The 21,202-nt window shown below is 43.7% G+C and overlaps 2 protein-coding genes across 13 annotated transcripts in view; one reads left to right on the top strand and one right to left on the bottom strand.

Moving 5' to 3' along the window:
• The window catches only part of TTC1 (tetratricopeptide repeat domain 1), a 56,867-nt gene extending 51,134 nt beyond the window's left edge, over window positions 1-5,733 (top strand). For both annotated transcript variants that reach the window (XM_012505036.2, XM_003268600.3), the window contains exon 8: window positions 5,126-5,733. In XM_012505036.2, the coding sequence (XP_012360490.1) occupies window positions 5,126-5,259 (134 nt within the window). In that variant the 3' untranslated portion in view covers window positions 5,260-5,733. The remainder of the gene's footprint in view (window positions 1-5,125) is intronic.
• The window catches only part of PWWP2A (PWWP domain containing 2A), a 64,384-nt gene continuing 44,727 nt past the window's right edge, over window positions 1,546-21,202 (bottom strand). For 6 of the 11 annotated variants that reach the window (XR_004032984.1, XR_004032985.1, XM_030825699.1 and 3 more), the window contains one exon: window positions 17,977-20,258. Coding sequence is in view for 5 of the 11 variants with exons in the window: in XM_030825699.1 (XP_030681559.1) it covers window positions 20,245-20,258 (14 nt within the window). In the remaining 6 variants the exon portion in view is untranslated. Of the gene's footprint in view, window positions 2,237-3,629; window positions 3,840-17,100; window positions 17,462-17,976; window positions 20,259-21,202 lie in introns of those variants that run through there. The other 5 variants (XR_004032974.1, XR_004032973.1, XR_004032975.1 and 2 more) reach the window with 5 other exon arrangements.

Raw genomic sequence — 21,202 nt, 5'->3', positions numbered from 1 at the left:
AAATGAGCACGTGCTATTGGAAAAATTGTGCTGACAAACTTGCTTGATGCAGGATTACCACACATCTTCAATTTGTAAAAAAAACACAATATCTGTAAAGCACAAAAAAGCACAGCACAACAAAATAAAGTTTGCCTGTATAAGAATTTGAATTGGGCATGAATTTTATCCTTTCTATGCTGGGCTCTCTTGATTTGCCTTTTGCTCAGAGAAAAGCTAGAGTTAGCTGCATGCCTTAGTTTCCTGCCTCACAGGAAGAAATGTGGTATTAGGATTCAGTTGTATGCAATTTGTTTCATCCGAACAGAGAAGAAAGTCCCAAAGGAGCTATTCCATCGAATCCATGCCCGAGTGATCTTAAGGAGATGAAAACACAGCATTCCTAGTTATGCTCAGGGTAAACTGCCTGATGCACAGTCAGTATCTCCAAAGAAATTATGCATAACAAATCAGTTGGGTTATGGTCATATGCTACTTGGCAGAGAAATTAATATTTACCAACTGAATCCAGTGGCAAGCACTCTGATCCCTGTTTCTAAACATTCTGGTCTAAGCACGAGTAGTTCTGTACTCTTCTCTTTGCCATGGGATCTAGTCTGATAGACGAGATCCTAATAGTTCGGGACATGTGGACATATTCAGGCTGACTGATGGTGCTGCCTGTGCTATAGGTGGAAACAAGGAAACCTCATTGATTACTGTCCAGATGGGGAAAACAGAATTTGACAGCCAGTGGAAAGTGTGGCAGATAGGCTAGTTTGGCAGATGTTCCTGTTTGGATACTAGGAAGCTGCTTTAGCCTCTGAGCACCCAACCTGACTCTAAACAGCAGGCAGAAAAATGTGTGCGTGTGCATATATTTAGGAGCCTGAGCTCTACTGAAGGCTGTTGCTTCTCTGTCATCGGCACAAACAGCAAAAGGTAAATTTTTCAGTCACTAAAAACTTGTTAATTCTACTATACTGTTTTGCCCTGTTCTTTGTGTTCCATTGACCACACTCTGGCTTCAGAGCCCATCTACCCAAGCATTGTAGAAATGTTAATGTTTGTTCAGTGAATAAATGGCCACTTTCCCACAATGTGGGACTAACTTTCTGTCAGAACCACCCCCAGGGTCTCCCCTTCTGGTTCATTCTTCATTTTGCCACAGGATTACTAACCCTGAAAACTCAGTTCTCAAGCTGTCAGTGGCCTCCTGTGGCATGGGAACCGTAGACTGACGGGCCTGGCTCAGGAGAGCCCAGCAGGAGGCATCTGCTGCCCTGCTTCAGCCCCACTGGACACACAGCTTGCCTGCCTACCTCTGTGCATTGGCTCACGCTGTTTGGGCTTGCACGGACAGCACCTCTGTCTCATATGGTTGCAGTCCTATGGCCTTTGATGCCTGGTTCAAGTGCAAACTCTTAGACAAAGATAGACCAAATCTCTTTCCTCCACCCCTTTCCTCTCTTTCTGCCCCAGCTGAAGGAATCTTCCCCTTCCTGACTCTTACAGCATTTTATAACTCAGCTACATATGAATTTGGTTTTGTATGTCTTTTCTTCCTTGTCAAATTCTAAACTTGTTTTGGTGTATAGACCATGTCATGTATCTTTGCATCTCTACCACACACAGCAAGGTGCCACACACATGTAATTAGTACATGTTGGTTGAATTAATCTATGTCAGGTGACCTTAGGTCTTCTCTAACACAGAGACTATTTATTTGTGTGTCTTTTATTACGTGTCTGCTACCTGCCAGGTATTATATATATGTAGCCTCATTTAGAAAGCAGAATTTCGCATTTTCTTTTTTTTATTTTTGTCCTGTAAGTGATGGTTGGTGAAACTAATGTAAAATGTTATAAAGGCAGAGATACTGGAATTGAAGGAAAGAGAATAATTATCTATGTGTTAGTTTGGGTCGTCCAAAAAACAGATGCCAAGATAGGATTAAAAGTACAAGAGATTTATTGGGGGAAACACCTGCAAGGGAAAATGGGGCTGGGAGCTGGAGGCTGTTGGCAGAGCTGGCAGACCCCTGTGGAGGAGGAATGGCCGGGGAAGGGGGGAAGTTTTCCACTGGAGTGTGGTGCTGAGAAAGTTTCAGCAAAGCCATTGGGGAGCCAGTGCTGCCTCTCAGACGAGTCCCTGGACTATTCCTCCCATGCTCAGGCATTGGCTGGAAGCAGCAGGTGGGAAGGGTGGCCTCTGCATGAATGTGCTGATGGATTTTAGAATGCAGCCACTCTGTCCCCTGCATTTGGAGAAGTACATCTTCATGACTGCCACACCATAGAATCAACCAAGCTAAAAGTTCAAAGGTGGCTTGTGGCAGACAGGCCCTTTAGCCAGTTAGGCAAAGTGAGGGCCTGGGAAAGAGAATTCTTCCTCTCGTCGGCAGTTTGAATATTTGCAGTCTTAGCTTGGAATGGTCTTTCTGCACTAGAGGGAAACCTCCTTTAGTGCAGACCAGCCTAAAGCCAAGCCATTGCTCCCTGAGGAAGCTGCCATCTCTGGAGCACGGTGACATGCCAGCACCCTGGACCTATTCCCATCCGCCAGAGCACTGTGGCATGTGGCCTCTTCTGAAAAGGCTTCCTCGTGCCACTGCAAGGTCAGAAAGCACCTCTGGGCACACCTCCATCTTTTGGGTCTGCCTCCCCACTAGACTGTAAGCATTGTGCCTGGAAGCTACTTTTATTCTTTACATCCCAGTGGCTCACATAGTAGATGCCAAGTAAAATTTCCAGTTTGTACTTTAAATTGTTTTTCTGGCACTGGAGATGGGCTTGCAGTGATCCCTCCATCCACGTAGTGGCCCTGGGCTCAGTGGAGCATCCAGAGTAGGCCTGGACCAGAGGCTTCTCCACCATGGAGCTGCCCCTCCTTGGGAGTCTGATGTGAGTGGCTCTTGATACTCATTCTCACTTCACTCACTCGATATCACAAGAGCCAAGGATTTCCCAGTACCAACATTTTCTTGGGCTGCTTTTGATGGGGTTTTTTTTCCCCCTCCCTGTCCTCTTTTTCCAACCCCAGGACAAACTGCCAGCGTTCCTGGTTGGTGTTGCTCACTCAGGTCACCCTGAGGCTGCCCTCTTTCTCTTGCTTGTGAGCCCCTCCCTCTACACCCATGTGCCCAAGGCTGTGCCGCTGCCGTGTGCAGGCACCCAGGGTTTGTGCCAGTGATTTCCTGACACAAGCAGCAGCACGGAACGTGTGTGTCCCAGGTTTAGGTTTGGGAGGCCTGCCTGGAGAACGGCCATCCCAGGTTCTGGGAGCTTTCTCAATTTACTGTTTTATCCAAAGATGGGTTGGCCTTTCTCTGGACATAGTAAGCTTCCTTGGGCTAGTTCTTAAGTCTGAGGCTAAAAGTTCTCACCATGAGTTATTAGGGAGGCCCGTAAAATGTAAAGACCATGCGTCTTTTTTGCTCTGTTACCCAGCTGGAGTGCAATGGCATGATCATGGCTCACTGCAGCCCTGAACTCCTTGGGCTCAAGCAATTCTCCTAACTCAGCCTCTGCATAGCTGTTACAACAGGTGTGTGCCACCACACCTAGCTAATTTTTAAATTTTTGTAGATACAGGGTCTCCCTATGTTGCCCAGGCTGGTCTCAAACTCCTAGGCTCACGTGATCCTCCTGCCTCAGCCTCCCAAGTGCTGGGATTACAGGTGTGAGCCACTGCACCCAGCCAAGGCCATGCACCTTTAAGTTCTTTACCTGGGCTTTACTCTAAGATGGGAGGCCTCAGAGTGAGAAAAGCTGCTAAGAAGTGGGAAGGAGCCTGTACCTGTGGTGATTAGGGATTTCTCTTTTCGTCCACCCCCATTCTCACCTCCACTGGAAACAAACCTGTAAGAAAAATTAAAGCAGTTTAGAAAGGGTTGAAACTGTTTATTCACCCATCCCTGCCAAGATTTTCTGGAACATTCCTAGTTTCAAATGTTCCTTATATCTTAAAACAGCATAAGAACTGTTTTTTGTTTTTTTAAAAAAAAAATTTGTAGAGATAGAGTCTCACTACGTTGCTCGGGCTCATCTTGAACTCCTGGGCACAAACCATCTTCTTGCCTCAGCTTCCCAAAGTGCTGGGAATACAGGCGTGAGTCACCATGCTTGGCAAGAACCGTTGGCTATATACCATGACTTTTTTTTTTTTTTTTTGAGACGGAGTCTCACTCTGTCATCCCAGGCTGGAGTGCAATGGCGCAATCTCAGCTCACTGCAACCTCTGCCTCCCGGGTGCAAACGATTGTCCTGCCTCAGCCTCCCTAGTAGCTGGGACTATAGGCGCATGCCACCACCCTCAGCTGATTTTTGTATTTTTTGTAGAGATAGGGTTTCACCATGTTGACCAGGCTGGTCTCGAACTCCTGACCTCAAGTGATCCACCCACCTCGGCCTCCCAAAGTGCTAGGATTACAGGCGTGAGCCACCACGCCCATCCTATATACCTCACCCAAGTCGTGTAAATAAAGCCTGAAACTTGGGAAGAGGAGCCTGGACTATTGTCTTATTGAGGTTGCCGTGGAGCCTGGACTATTGTCTTATTGAGGTTGCCGTGCAAATGAACAAGATCCCATTTCTAAGAAATGGCTAGTGTGGTATAGAAGCTAAGGATTTGCTTAGGAAAGCAGGAAGCTCTTGAATATGAATCCAAGCTCAGTGGAAATGGGCTGAGTTGAATTAAATTTAGCAGGCGGTTGCTGCCGTTCTAGAGGAGACTTGGAGGGACCTCTGCCCTCACTACCAGGCAGACCTGGCTTGGCAGGGTGCCTTGAGCCTCACTGGAACAGCAGTTGGTTTTCCCAGAACTCACCCCAGAAGCCTGTGTCCTCTGATAGTACTGGTCAGTTAGGACAGGAGGCTTTGATCTCCCAGAGAGAGCCAGCAGGACTCCACTCTCATCTATGCAAGCACAGGCTTAGGGTGGATGGCATTGAAGTGACTGCACTGCTGAGTGGGGAATAGGAGCTGGGAACTCCCCTGGAAGCTTTCATCATATTAAAAGTAGGCATTTCTTTAACTGCAAAGAGATACTTTTATATTTTGTACTCAGTGGTAAGGCAAGATTAATTGGTGCCTTCCTGCTTCTGTTCATTCCTGTATTCATTTGAGTTTTTGCTTTTACATTACAGGTAAATTAAAAGATCTTGGGAACTTGGTTCTCCGACCTTTTGGGCTCTCTACGGAAAATTTCCAGATCAAACAGGATTCCTCTACTGGCTCGTACTCCATCAATTTTGTTCAAAATCCAAATAATAACAGATAACAAAGATAACAATAGCTTTACAAGCTGACTTGGAATTGTGTGCTGCTTGCTGTTAGCTAGGGGAAAGGCCCTGCCAATGTTTAACTTTTAAAAGCATCTTATCTAAAAGAAAGGCTATCCAGTAGAGCCCAGTGCTCCCTTTTCCCTCTTTTATGATCAGGGTGAAATGTACTTCCTGATGTAACGAACCTAATTTAATTTCCATTTTAAGGTGGTGTCTGTGCAGCTGGTGTCCCCAGTTCTGGCTGTCCTATGTCCAGGAAGAAGCCCATTTGTCAAGGCTGAACTTCCTGATCATACACACAGCCCAGCAAAAGCCTCTCCTGAACCAAACAGACCTGTTGGTTGGGAGACTGCCCAGACATGACTGATGATGGGTTCCCACCTGCCTGTCCCCACCCTGATCACACAGCTAACGAGGCTGCCTTCAGCATTTCCTGATTTCCTCTGTGGTAATAAAAGCTTTCTGTGCTTTAGGTCTGGGTTGTGAATTTTGTCACCTAACGACAACTAAGGCAGAAGCCTTCTCTGGCTTTGGGAGCAGTGTTGGTTTCAAGCCGGGTTACTGATTCCAGATTCCACAGATCTGCCCAAAGTTTTTGTTGCCTTGAAGATTTATCTTGAAGAGTTGACCATTCTACCATGTACCAGAATTCAGAAAGTCCACCTTACAAGCTATCTTGGGCCCTACCAGGTTTGTATAGATAATTATAAATCTGTGTTTGACCAAATGTTAATATTTTTAACTTAAAATAGCTTCATTGAGGAATGGTAGTATATGAATCCCAGAACAAAACCATATTCTTTTAAAGTACATGAACCCAGAGGTGTCAAAGATAGAATATTTTTGTGCTCATCAGTTGATGCTAGTGAGAAGCTTGCAGTTGCTCTGGTTTGAGTGTCAAAAGCATTGACATGCAAGTTTCATCTTGGAAGTAAATTACACATATAATTCTGTAAGTGACATGCAGTAGTCAGTCATACTCCCAGTGTTAAGGACTATGTGATTCTTCTCATCTGTTCCTAAAAGCTTTTTATCTTTTTTCTTCTTTTGGTCAAAGTGAACCTCAGAAGAAACTATGTTAAATCTGGCATCCAATTTTCCCGAAAATGTGTGTGTGAAAAATCACACAAGTTGTATGGAAACCGTGTGGAATGCTGGATGGTCTGGTAGTCAGTGTTCGGTGCTTCCTGTGCAGCCAGCATTATGCTAGAAAGTGGTTCTCAATTTTTTTTTCTTTTTTTTTTTTTTTTTGAGACAGGGTCTCGCTCTGTCACACAGGCTGGAGTGCAGTGGCGCGATCTTGGCTCACTACAATCTTTGCCTCCCAGGCTCAAGCAGTTCTCCTGCCTCAGCCTCCAGAGTAGCTGGGATTACAGGCATGCACCACCACACCTGGCTAATTTTTTGTATTTTTAGTAGAGACAGAGTTTCACCATGTAAGCCAGGCTGGGGGCTTGAACTCCCGGCCTCAAGATGATCCACCCACCTCGGCTTTGGATTACAGGTGTGAGCCACCGTGCCCAAACTTTTATTTTAGCAGCCCTTCATAGTCTGGGAAAAAAAATCTTAAGAGCATTTCCATTTATGTGCATTCTATCAACATTTAGTATATTAAAAATTAAGATAGAAAGTGTTAAAGTAATCCCTTTAAAAAATAACATGTTTCATGTTACTATAAATAATTTTATGTCAGGCCAGGAACGATGGATGGTTTATGCCTGTAATCACAGTACTTTGGGAGGCCAACGCAGGAGTACTGCTTGAGGCCAGAGATCCAGACCAGCCTGAGCAACATAGCAAGGTTCCATCTCTACAAAAAAAAGTTTAAAAAAAAAAAAATTAGCTAGGCGTAGTGGCTTCATGCTACTTGGGAGGCTGAGGCAGGAGGATTGATTGCTTGAGCCCAGGGGTTCAAGGCTGCGGTGAGCTATGATCCCACTGCTGCTCTTCATCCTGGGTGACAGAGTGAGACCTTGTCTCTAAAAAAAAGTTTTACTGAAATTTTTAAAATTTTTATGGAAAAATCTTCCAACTCAAAGACACATTTTAGTGAGAAGGATGACATTTTTGCAAGTCTCTTTAATGCATGGCTTGATAGAGAACAGCAAGAGTCTCACATCTCATATATTCAGTTTGTCCTGAGATCACAGTGGTCACTGACAGGGTGACAGTGAAAAAAATAGACCCTTTAATTTTGTATTATGAAAGTAGTTTTCATAATACAAAATACAGATAGACACCTTGAAATGGTCTCCAGAACACCTATGGATCCTTGGACTACATTTTGAGAACTACTGTCAGATTTTGCCTTGAGCTCAATGGCTGAGACTTAGCAAAATCAGGGCTGAGATTCCGGAAGGACTATCTGTGCCTCCAAGGAATAGGAAATAGACTTGTTCATCTAGAAACAGTTTTGGTTAAGAGAAGATGCCCGAGACCACCATTGCCACGAGTGTAGAGGTTTTGTTTCTTAGGCTTCCTCCTCCTCTTCCTCTCAATCACACTGAAATCTTATAGGATGCTACACAAGGCCAACATTACATGCTCCCAGTGGGTGGGCCAAGCAGTGCATTGTCTGGAAAGGAAAGGATCCCAGTAGGTGTGAGCTTGCTTAAGCCAAGGAGTTTTTATCTGGCACTATTACTTTGCTGCTTCCAACATTTGTAAGAAAAGATATATTCAAACCTTTTGAAAATGTTTGACCATAGAAAATCTTCAGATTTCAGAAGTAGAAAGTAAGTGTTAAGGAAGGAAGGTGGCCTGTATTTGCCTATTGCTGCTAGAATGTATGATTTTAAAGCTCTGGCCAGGCACCGTGGCTCACACCTGTAATCTCAGAACTTCGGGAGGCCGAGGCGGGCGGATCACCTGAAGTCAGGAGTTCGAGACCAACCTGACCAACACGGTGAAACCCCATCTCTACTAAAAATACAAAAGTTAGCCAGGCACAATGGCGCATGCCTGTAATCCCAGCTACTTGGGAGGCTAAGGCAGGAGAATCGCTTGAACCCAGGAGGCGGAGACTGCAGTGAGCCAAGATCACGCCACTGCACTCCAGCCTAGGTGACAGAGCGAGCCTCCATCTCAAAAAATAAAAAGTTCCGTGATGCTCCCCACCCCACACCAAAAAAGCATACTAGAATTTACTTCTAAGGTAATCACACTGTGACGTTGTACATATTCTTATTCCAACAATATTGCAATGGGTCAAAATAATTTTTGGAGGCTGGGTGCAGTGGCTCAATCCCAGCACTCTAGAGGGCTGAGGCAGGCGGATCACCTGAGGTCAGGAGTTTGAGACCAGCCTGGTCAATGTGGCGAAACCTCATCTCTACTAAAAATCCAAAATTAGCCGGGCATGGTGGCGGGTGCGTGTAATCTCAGCTACCCAGGAGGCTGAGGCAGGAGAATCGTTTGAACCTGACAGGCGGAGATTGCAGTAAACTGAGATTGTGCCACTGCACTCCAGCTTGGGTGACACAGTGAGACCCTGTCTCAAAAAAATAATAATAATTTTTGATCTTTTAGAATTGCCCTGGAGACTCTGAGAAACATTCTTTAAAATATTATCTACTCTTTCTCGTCTGCCTCCTGAATAGACCATGAGCTCATGGAAAGGGCCACATTTATGTTGTTAATAGCACCAGCAGCTACCACTGTATTAGAGACTTAGTAAACTGGTATTAAAGGATATTCCACAAGAGGTGTGAACAACCATCACTATTCAAAAGTCTTCTAATTCTGTGCCCTTTTAGTGCCTGTTTTTTCAAATGTCTCCTTTACTACTAACCAATATCTGTTGCCTCAAGATAAATAGAAACTAGTCATCTCCATAAATTTTAAGACCCAGCAAGTAATTCAAATGTCAGCTTAGGAGGCTTACTTGCTATTTTTTCTCAGCAGCGCACAGTGGCTCAGGCCTGTAATCCTAGCACTTTGGGAGGCTGAGGCTGGCAGACTGCTTTAGCTCAGGAGTTCGAGACCAGCCTGAGCAACATGCTGAAACCCCATCTCTACAAAAAACTACTTGGGTGTGGTGGTGTGCGCTTGTAGTCCCAGCTACTTGAGGGGCTGAGGCAGGAGGATTGCTTGAGCCCAGGAGGTCGAGGCTGCAATGAACTGAGATCATGCCACTGCACTCTAGCCTGGGTGACAAAGTGAAACCAACCTATCTCAAAAAAAAAAAGGCTCACTTGCTATTTTTCACATTCCAAAGAATGCAGTGGGAGACAGAGACAACAGCTTGGTATCACCGAATCAAGGTCAGTAACTTATCTGTGACTTAACCCGGTATTGCCCAAAGTGGCCACCTCACCTTGGAGTTTCTGGACCTAGTTACTCAAGTAAACTTTCTTAGTAGTGTTATTTCGTTAAGTGTGTAGTTCTGGCAAATTTGGAGGGCTCAGCTAGGGTTTCTCAACAGTGAATCCAGTAATCATACCCATGAAGCTCAAAACAACATTACAGGCGTGAGTGCAGTGGCTCACGCCTGTAATCCCAACACTTTGGGAGGCCAAGGCAGGAGGATCACTTGAGCTCAGGAGTTTGAGACCAGCCTGGGCAACATAGCGAGACCCCATCTCTATAAAAATAAATAACATAATAAAAATAAGCATTCTGTAAAGAAGGTCACTCTAAGCCAGTCTAGCCTTTCTTGCACAGCCATGTAGAATGAACATTCAACCTGGCATGTAAGCATTTGTCTCCTGGTTTTTAAGTTTTCATTTTTTGCATTTTGGATATTTCCAAGAATTAAAAAATCCCCAACTTTTCCTTTCGTTTCAGTCTCCTCACCTCCAGGCCACATTTCCATCAAGTCTTGTGTTTTCTGTATATTCCCACACTGTATCTTAACTACTTCTCCAGTTTTCACAGAAGCAGCTTTTCCGTTGGTTGGGGCCTCTGCAGGAGGCTTCCCCAGGAAAATTGGGATTTCTACAACAAATTCATACTCATGGTGGTTTTTCTGTGTAGAGTGCACTGTGGATTCATTCTTTCATTTTACTCATGGATCCATGCTGTTAAATTCACCTATTTTAAAAATCTCAACCATTTTTCTAAGAACTAGCTGGGTGCAGTGGCTCACACCTGTAATCCCAGCACTTTGGGAGGCTGAGGCAGGAGGATCACTTGAAACCAGGAGTTCAAGACCTTAGCCTAGTAAACATACTAAGACCCCATCTCTACCAAAAAATGTTTTAAAACCAAGCCAGGCATGGTGGCACATGCTTTCAGCCCCAGCTAGTTGGGAGGCTGAGGCAGGAGGATCACTTGAGCCCAGGAGTTCGAGGCTGCAGTGAGCTATGACTGAGCCACCACACTCCAGCCTGGGTAACAGTGAGAGACCCTGTCTCTGAAAGAAAAAACAAAACAAACAAAAAAAAACTATGCTTTTCCATGTGTGCTTCCCTTCCATCACAAGCACTGCAGCCAGTTTGTTGTGGTTGGTGTTTTTTAGCCTTTTGCTCCTTGTCCCATTCCCTGCAAAACACACATCTTCTCACTTTACAAATAACAGTACTTAAGGAGACAGTGTTACACCATGTCTAAATGTGGAGGCTGGGGAGTCACTAAGCCTACATGTTATAGATGTCCCTATAACTTTAGGGACATCGTGGCACTGGGCATACATCTGAGCTTCGGCAAAATGACAAGACCTCATACACTGTCCTTCAGAGCTGCTTGGGTATAGCCAAAGACATGAATGGTTGTGTAATCCATAAATGCTGAGAGTTGCAGTTCCTACAACATTTTATGTAACTGAAAGTAGGAGAGTACTTTAAGAAATGTTGCTGGCCAGGCGCAGTGGCTCATGCCTATAATCCCAGCACTTTGGAAGGCCAACGCAGGCAAATAGCTTTAGCCCAGGAGTTCGAGACCAGCCTAGGCAACATGGCGAAACCCTATCTTTAGTAAAAATACAAAAAATTAGCCAGGCATGGTGGTACACACCTGTAGTCCCAGCTACTTAGGAGGCTGAGGTGGGAGGATCACCAGAGCCCAGGAAGTCAAGGCTGCAGTGAGCCAAGATGGCACCACTGCATTCCAGCCTGGGAGTGAGACCCTGTCTCAAAAAGAAAAGATGTTGCCGGGCTTAGTAGTTATTTCTGGTGCTCCTTCAGTCTCTGAGCTGGCCTCTGAGACTACTGGTAAGTAACATTTCACTCAACTTTCAAGCTAGAGTCTAAGTTGGTGCAGGAAGACCAGGCACGGGAGCTTTTTAGAGGCATTTTACTGCTTGAATAGACAGTGGGATGAGAAACTGGCGGCAGGCGGCAGATGTAAACCTGTTGGAAGATACATCTTTGCAAGTGTGGTCTGATCCCAAGAACTAAGCAGGCCTGCAAATCCTTTTACCACCAGTTCTGCAGAACTTGGGATGTCAAAGGGAAAGGCTATGATTAAGACAGCTGTGCAAGTTAATGGCTGCTTTAATCTTGGGAAAGATCTTTAAGAGGAAGAGTCCAATAATCCCCCAAGACCAAAGCGCAAATCTGAGACACCACATAGGATGGGAAATATCTTGACGAGCCCTCATCCGTTTCCTCTGCTTGTTATCTGTGCTCTCTCCAGATTGCCCTTGGCTTAAGAGGAAAGGCTGGAGCTGTTGGCTCTCAGCTGCTCAGCCCCCATTCAGATGCAGCCTTATGAGCCTGCAGCCGATGGTCGCTGCCAGCTGGATTGTATGTTCCTTCCTGTTGTTTTCTGTGATCACTTCCCTTCATTACTGTGCTGGTTTCCTCCCTGTGCTCATCCCTCCCCTTAAAAAATACAGGAGGGATGAGGATAGGGAAGAGAAACTCTTCCTCTAATCTTATCTGTGGATACTGTGTACTTGATACATACCCACACAATCCTAGTCAAATCTCCTTGAAGTGATTTCAGTTAGGGATTCTTTCCAGCCTGCTTCCTCGGTACTTGATAGTAACAAGCTTAATCCTTCCATCACCTGGATTTCCTTTAAAAAAGTATGTGCGCATTCCACCAGAAGTGGCTGAAAAATCTGTTCCTTCAGTGAACTGCACAATTAAAAGCTGTACAGGGAAAGGAAGCTATAATTTGCAATCACTTCCTCCTGTTGTGTGCAGAGCTATCCTGACCTCACACTAGACCAGATCCATTAATGCTTCTGAAAATGAAAAACTGATTACTGTGCTTGCTTCGGCAGCACATATGCTAAAATTGGAATGATAGAAGATCAGCATAGACTCTGAAAAAAGTCAATTAAAAAAATGGATTACTTGCTACCAGCCAGTCCAAGAGGTAGGGTGAAAATAACGTTAGCGCATGAGAATGACTGCTTACAACCCTTCAAGGGGCGGTTTATGAGCTGGGCACAGTGGCTTAGGCCTGTAATCCCAGCACCTTCGGAGGGCGAGGTGGTAGGATCGCTTGAGCCCAGGAGTTCAGAACCACCTGGATAACAGGGAAACCCCGTCGCTACAAAATAATATTTTTTTTGTTAGCTGGGGGTGGTAGCGCACACCTGTAGTCCCAGCTACTCAGGAGGCTGAGGCAGGAAGACCACTTGAACCACAAGGTTGAGGCTGCAGTGAGCCATGGCTGCACCACTGAACTCCAGCCTGGACAACAGAGCGAGACTCCGTCTCATAAATAACTAAATAAATAAATACGAAAATTAGCCAGGCATGATGGCAGGTGCCTGCACTCCAGCCTTGGTAACAGAGCGAGACTCCGTCTCAAATAAGTAAATCAAAAATTAGCCAGGCATGATGGCAGGTGCCCGTAATCCCAGCTACTCGGGAGGCTGAAGTGGGAGAATCACTTGAACCCGGGAGGCAGAAGTTGCAGTGTGCCGAGATTGCATCATTACACTCCAGCCTGAGCGACAGAGCGAGGCTCCGTCTCAAAAAAAAAAAACGAAAACAAAAAAATTAGTTTATGAAAATGAGTGAGAGGGCTGGGCGCAGTGGCTGGACGCACTGGCTCATGCCTGTAATCCCAGCACTTTGGGAGACTGAAGTGGGAGGACTGCTTGAGTCCAGGAGTTCGAGACCAGCCTGGGCAACACGGTGAGACCCACCCCCACCCCGCTCCCATCTCTACAAAGATAATTTATTTTTAAATTAGCCAGGCCTGGTAGTGTGCCTATCTATGGTCCCAGCTATTCAGGAAGCTGAGGTCAGAGGATCGCCTGAGCCCTGGAGGTCGAGGCTACAGTGAGCCAGGATTGCATAAGTGCACTCCAGCCTAAACTGTGAGACCCTGTCTCAACAACAATATGACTAAAAAGAGTGAGGATGTTCTCTATTTTTACATTTCAAAGCATCAAAAATTTCAATCTTCCTGGCCACAAGTTGGTAATTGTTAAACCTAGGTTGGGTACACAGAGGGGTTTGTTATGCTGGTCTACTTTTATAAATATCTGAGATATTCTATAATAAAAACATTAATATAAAATTTTCTTCTAATTGCCCAGCCCTCTGAGATCCGCAAGCTAGGAATAAGTGCCATCATACAAAAGTTAAGTTCTATCAGCCAGAACTAGAAATATGATTCCCTGCCTTCTTTTTCCTTTCACTCAAGGGGAAACTGGAAACTCCCATTTCCCCCTTCACTAAGGCATAGGAGGGCCTGCTGCCTCACTGCCAAGGAAGCCCACAGCAAGTGATTTATGCCAGTGACCCAGTGTCAGCTATTCTTCATTTCTATCAGTCCCAGTTGCCGGTTCCGCTTGCAGAAAAACATGGCCTACTAAGGTGGGAACTGCTATCGGCCACTGGGCTCATCGGCCATCAGTTGTCATGACGGATGTGAAGGGAACCCCCACCCAAAAAGGCTTCTGGAGAAACTTGGTTTCAAATGTGAAGAGGTGGATTTGAAGATACCGGAATTTCACTGTCCCTCTGCGGCCTGCAGTACCAGACTGATGTCCACATGAGAGACATCCCCACCTGGACTCACACCCAGCAACTGCCACGTGCTGTCTGAGCCAGTAGCAAAGAGCTTCCACTCGGTGCCTCCAACTCAAAGTCAGAAATCCACAAAACTGAAACTCCTCAGAGATGGGAAGTAAGGGAACAGAGGTGGGGAAAATAGTAATTAAACATCAAAGGAGTAGGCTTTGGTAGGCTATACACAGTACTTGGTCTCAAGTTTCTAAGGCATAGTTTGATTGCCCCAAAATTAAATGCTGTTTGCAACTTTGCCCATCAACTTAACTGGGAGAAAAGGCCTGACAGTTTCCTAGGGCAGTGTGGTACTTTGACTGGATTCTGAATTAGCATCACAGGCTGGAGATTATGGTTTCAGCTTGTGCTGTAGAAGCTTGTCTGGCCCATCTCATTTCCTACAGATGTTAAGAAAGCCGCATCTAGACATGTGAAGGGTCGTATCCATCCTTGTCTTCTGTAAGGTTGCTCTTACTAAAGGACCTGGCTGTGCTTTTCTGGGCACTGACATATCAGGCTCCTCTTTTACCTCAAGGCACTCCACAATGATGTTATAGTTCAACTTATGTAGAAGATCACCCAAATTTTGAGTTGTCTACTCAGGATCCAGAGGACTTAGGCACTGAACTTAAACAAAACTCAGAAAAAGTGGATTATATTCCAATTAACAACAAAAATTCCTGGCCGGGCACGGTGGCTCAAGCCTGTAATCCTAGCACTTTGGGAGGCCGAGGCGGGCGGATCACGAGGTCAGGAGTTCAAGACCAGCCTGACCAACATGGTGAAGCCCCATCTCTACTAAAAATACAAAAATTAGCTGGGTGTGGTGGCGCATGCCTGTAGTCCCAGCTACTTGGGAGGCTAAGGCAGGAGAATCGCTTGAACCCAGGAGGCGGAGGTTGCAGTGAGCCACTGCACTCCAGCCTCAGTGACAGAGCAAGACTCCGTCTCAAAAAAAAAAAAAAAAATCCTAACATCTCCCCAGGGGTTTCAGCCTTGGCTGGAGTAGGAACTGAAGAGCTTGGTGAGATGGATTTCTACACCTCATTTTGCCAATGAGGCTACTGTGTGAGTTTGCTGTCAACAGTCATTGATAGAACTGATAACAGAATCCATGTCTCCTACCTCTTTAGACTAAGGCAGGTTATTAGTATAAAAACATTTTTGTTTTTTCTTGAGATGGAGTCTCGCTCTGTTGCCCAGGCTAGAGTGCAGTGGCACGATCTCGGCTCACTGCAAGCTCTGCCTCTTGGGTTCACACCATTCTCCTTCCTCAGCCTCCCGAGTAGCTCAGACTACAGGCACCCACCACCACGCCCGGCTAATTTTTGTATTTTTAGTAGAGACAGAGTTTCACCGTGTTAGCCAGGATGGTCTCGATCTCTTGACCTCATGATCCACCTGCCTCAACCTCCCAAAGTGCTGGGATTACAGGCGTGAGCCACCACGCCCGGCCAAAAACATCTTTCTTTTAACATCACCAACCCACTTTCCCTCCTTTAGACAGCTGCTTCTACAAACTTGCCTCACAAGGAAATGATGAAAGGGCTAACCCTGAAAGTACTCTTAACGCTTAAAGACAATGTCTTCCCACTGTGTTTGGCCAGCTCTGTCTTCTTCTGGCACAGTTTTCCTGAATCATACTCTCCTTTACCCCAAGCTCACTACCTTCTTGGTACCAAAGCAAAGGAATTATTAAGGTCATGAAGTTTCATTCCAAGCCAGGTGCGGTGGCTCACACCTGTAATCCCAGCACTTTGGGAGATTGAAGTGGGCGGATCACTTGAGGTCAGGAGTTCAAGACCAGCCTGGCCAACATGGCGAAACCCCATCCCTACTAAAAATACAAAAATTAGCCGGGCATGGGGATAAGCACCTGTAATCCCAACTACTCAGGAGGCTGAGACAGAATTGCTTGAACCCAGGAGGCAGAGGTTGCAGTGAGCTGAGATCGTGCCACTGCACTTCAGCCTGGGTGACAGAGTGAGACTCCGTCTCAAAAAAAAAAAAATCATTGCAATTAAGCAAAGATTTGGCAGTATGCTAATCACTAGAGAAAAGGATGCTTAAAAAATAACATATTCTGGCCAGGCGCAGTGGCTCACACCTGTAATCTCAGCACTTTGGGAGGCTGAGGCAGGTGGATCACCTGAGATCAGGAGTTCGAGACCAGCCTGACCAACGTGGAGAAACCCTGTCTCTACTAAAAATACAAAATTAGCCGGGAGTTGTGGCACATGCCTGTAATCCCAGCTATTCGGGAGGCTGAGGCAGGAGAATCGCTTGATCCCAGGAGGTGGAGGTTGCAGTGAGCCGAGATCGTACCATTGCACTCCAGCCTGGGCAACGAGAGCGAAATTCTGTCTCAAATAAATAAATAAATAAATAAATAAATAAATAAATAAAGTCCAGGCACAGTTGCTCACGCTGTAATCCCAGCACTTTGAGAGGCTGAGGCAGGTGGATCACCTGAGATCAGGAGTTCGAGACCAGCCTGACCAACATGGAGAAACCTCATCTCTACTAAAAATACAGAATTAGCCAGGGGTGGTGGCGCATGCCTGTAATCCCAGCTACTCGGGAGGCTGAGGCAGGAGAATTGCTTGAACCCGGGAGGTGGAGGTTGCAGCGAGCCGCGATCGCACCACTGCACTCCAGCCTGGGCAACAAGAGCAAGACTCGGTCTCAAAAAAAAAAAAAAAAAAAAAACCTCTTTATTCAAATAATTTCTTATTCTGAGAAAAGAATCATGGCCAGGTGCAGTGGCTCATGCCTATAATCCCAGCACTTTGGGAGGCCAAGGCAGGAGGATCACTTGAGCCCAGGAGTTTGAGACCAGCCTGGACAACAAAGCGAGACCTTGTCTCTATTTTTTAAATTTAAAAAAAAAAAAATCTTTACTTGAAAAAGGAAAAATGAACTTACGCTTTCTTATGTGAAGGCCAGCATTGGTAAGATTTTCAGTTGCTTCTACTGGTTGCATCACTCATTCCCTGCATCTTGTAGGAGTTGTGTCTATAAATATACTGATACATGTATACATGACCAGGATCAGTATGAGTCTCTTGTAGGCCCTCGCAGATAAGGAGCACATGGCTTGTTAATCTTCCTTGGTTCTCCCTGTTTCATTTTCTTTAGTGAGAAATTTGAGAGAAAAAAGATATTAGCAGAGCCAGATTCCTGTGGTCTCTTTTTTACACTCATTTAGATAAACTGAAATGGGAGAATGTCTGAGATTAAAGCCTTCACGTACTCTGGAATAACAGGCAGCCAAAGGATTGCTTTTCTGAAACAGAAAAAAAAAGTACATTGACCTAAGTTTCTGGGTCAGTCCTGTGAACTGTCTGTAGGTTTTAAAAGGCTAATTTTTTCCTGATAACCAAGTGTTTCTGATTCTTAGGTCAAACCCTTGACCTCTCACTGAATGTGCTGGGCTCTTAAGCAACCATTTATCCATAAGGGCAGGATTCCTTAAAATTAAAACAAAAGAAAACAAGACAAATCCAGCAGGAGATATTTAATTACATCCAATTCTGAAGGGTAGGTTGTTCTATCGAAAAGCAGTCATGTTTGTGCACAGGGTCCTAATTAAACTGTTCACCCTTCCTCTATCCTTCGTCATAAAGAGGTCCCTTAAAATCTCCTAGTGATTAGAAACCTACAGGCTGTTCTCCTTAGGAAGCACTGCTACTCAAAACAGCTCCCTAAAGTACAACTAGTGATTGAATTTTAATAGTAAAAAAAAAAAAAAAAAATCTTTAAAAACTCCTAAAAAGTAAACATAATTTTTAAATAACTAAATTTTTAAAAAATCAAAGACTTTATTGGATAAAGGTTACACAACATTCTTGAACATTTAAAACTCTGAGCATACTTAAGATGAGAAACAATTTTTATCATTCAAGTCTACAAAACAAAATAGGCTTATGAAGATTGAAATACAGACAAAAGGTAGCATGAAGCAAAGCTTAAATATTAAGCAACTAAAGCAATGAAAGTGAAATAGCAACATGGTAGGTCTAGATTTTAAATACCACCAAGTCTCATTTTTTAAAAAATAAAAATCTGGTTTGTAACAAAACATCTTTGAGAATATGCCATGAGAAAAAAAAATATTTATATACTTAAAACCTGATCTCTCCCAATTCTTTTGCTTTATATTATTACTTCTTGGTCATTTCCATCACTCTACACAAATAAAGAATTCTAAAGCTTAATTAAAAATCTTGATTATACAATTCATGTATCATGGTTTGGGAGAGTTATCTGGTTCTTGAAGTGAGCCTGAAAGGTACTGCTGGTGTTATGTATCTGAAAGAACAAGACTGACCCAAACCAAAGCCCTAGGCCATATAGAGTAGGACACCCCTATAGTATAATTCATGTCATCTTTAGAACTCCCTGCTGCTACAGTTCCTGAGCTGACTTTTTCTGATTTGATAAAGTATATAATGACTTCATAATATGTAATTTTCCAAAAAGACAATTGTAGAATGCAATCAAAACTTTAAATTATTTGCAGTATAATTAGAATTTGCATTAAGCTCATTAGACACAAGACTACCTGCCTTTTCTTCAAGTTGTAAAACAAATCATAGGTGTATTAAATGTTTTAAAACTCACCCAGAACGTTTTGTTAATCCTGAGCCTGGGGTTATTAGGTAATTCCAAACTTACACAGTAACATTATGGAAAGTCTGACTACTTGAGCCAAGTGCTCAGTTATCTGTTATGTTGCTTCATATGAATTTTAAGGTTTTTTATTTTTTGGCATATTTTCCCCTTTTTGTAATAAGTAATCAATATGGATTTTCTGGTTTAAAAAATAAATCAGTATTGCCACTAAAAGACTTCAGTTTTATTATTATTAAAAGTACGGCACCATCAAATATAAAATGCCTTAAAAATGTAGTACTAACAGGTCCATCTGGTTTTCTCATGTTTTCTCCATTCATTAAAAAAGAAAAATTAAGGTTTTTTATGTATTTACCAAAGACAAGAAAAAAATTACAGTCTCTATTAGTAAGAATTCATGCTCCATGCATGAAAAGTTTGACACTGTTTTAAAGGATCCTGTTCCTGCCACTTGTCCCCCAGGGCCAAGTCCTACTGACACCTGTTAGAATTTCTTGCACTTAGGAGGGGTTCTCTGTGGAGAGAGGTCCACATCAAAATTTAGACGTTGTCACCTTTTTTGAACTAGATAAAACCAGTAAGGATACAGACAATAATAAAAGGCTTTCCAACTCAGCAGAATTAAGAACTAGCTCTTGGAGTATATACATTTGCACTCCAAGATCAACACCAGCCTATCCACTTTGAGTCAAAATTTGAAAGGTAAGAATGTAATTATGAAAATGTGCACAAAATGTTAAATACTAGTGGCAAATAAATATATCTTAATATGTTCTAACAAGCAAACATATATTCAAGATAATACAGCCCTGCTTTATTAAAGAAGGAAAAGATCCAAATTTTGTTTGTGGGGTGGGGCGGGGCACTTTGCCATCCTTTCAGCAGGGTGTTATTTTCTGATGTTTCTACTGGCACCTTGAAGGAAACATTGGCCTTGGCATATGTGACTATTGCTTTTCATAGAAGAGCCATTTTAGAAATACCTTTGCTCGTATCTGAACTGATTAAGCTAAACCTTGGAGAAAGCACAAAGTTTAAGTATGAAAAATAATTCAGCATTTCTGCATTATCCCATGCCTTTTAGGCCTGTCCAAACTGTACTGATAAGAACTTCACATTCAAAAGAAGTTACTGTCAGTGTTTCTTCATACATAAAATTCAAGTGAGTTCTTGTGTGTGTAATTCACATCATTTTTCTCCTCATCTCATGCATAATTTATTGCAATAGTTTATTTTTTATAAAATATTCCCTAATACCTTTTCTTCGGTTTAAGATAGCACAATTTGCAAGTGCCCCTTTATAGACTGTTGTTTTTAACCACTGCCTTAACATTTACTTCTTAGTGCAGCTTTAAAAACTCCAATTTCATTCAGTCCTGATGCTCTGGTGTTCTCTGTGTCATTGTGGTACAGGTCCATGAAACCAGCAGCCTGCTAATGTCTTTGTGCTGAAATATAGTAAAGAAAAGGAAGAAAATGTAGTTAAGCACAAGTAATTATATGAGGAAAATGATGTCCTTGTTGTTTAAGCCCTACATAGATTGTGGGATCACACCTGATTTTTTCTTTTAAATCGGTTAAACCTGACCGATGTTGTTTTGAGAAAACAACTTACTGCCACTCTAAACCAGCAGAAATATTCATGTTATTTCTGAAGTATTATCAGGCCAGTTTCCAACACAAGTAAAATGGCTGTCATCTTTACATAATCAGTGTGCACTTGAGTGTTTTTTTAAAATACTTGCTTATAAATGCCTAGTAACGGGAATTTTAACTTTGTTCCTTATATCGCCATTTCACAGTACAGTGCTCTAAGAGTCAGCTTAGCTGCTGGGGACTGCTATGAAGCACCAACAGCCTTCTACTAGCACAGATTAGCCTACAGTTTTCAGGAGCAAATTTATATACAGAGCTAGGCTATGTACAAATCAGCAGCAGGTCACACTGCCCACATACTTGCAAAGAGCAAAAAAAGAAGGGAATGGAGGGTGCCTCCCCAGAAGTAGACACGGCACATCCGAAGGCATTAAGAGCACCATTTTAATACTAGAAGACAACACATGTACACTGGTTAGACGGACCAGTATCCCTTGTTACACCAGCAAACCTGATGATCAGCAGAGGCCTCTTCACCATACCTCCAACAAGAAGCAAGACTCCAAGCGCAGTATTTATAAAGGGCGAGGCTTATAAAAATTACTGCTAAATAGCATGACCAGAATGATCAACACTACTAACCTCCCTCTAATACTACAAAGTAGAAAGAAGCCCACTGAAACCCTCTACAATCCCTGGTTATGCCTCTCAAACCTGGAAACCCAAGTACCAACGCGAGTTTGAATTCCAAAAGAGATGATCCGTGGAAAGAAAGATGAATTTTTGGTCAAATGCA

The sequence above is a fragment of the Nomascus leucogenys genome, chromosome 2, assembly GCF_006542625.1.
Source record: "Nomascus leucogenys isolate Asia chromosome 2, Asia_NLE_v1, whole genome shotgun sequence".
In the NCBI taxonomy this organism is placed as follows: domain Eukaryota; kingdom Metazoa; phylum Chordata; class Mammalia; order Primates; family Hylobatidae; genus Nomascus; species Nomascus leucogenys.
The sequence above is the reverse complement of the archived record's forward strand: the minus strand, read 5'-3'. Positions and strand labels throughout refer to the sequence as shown.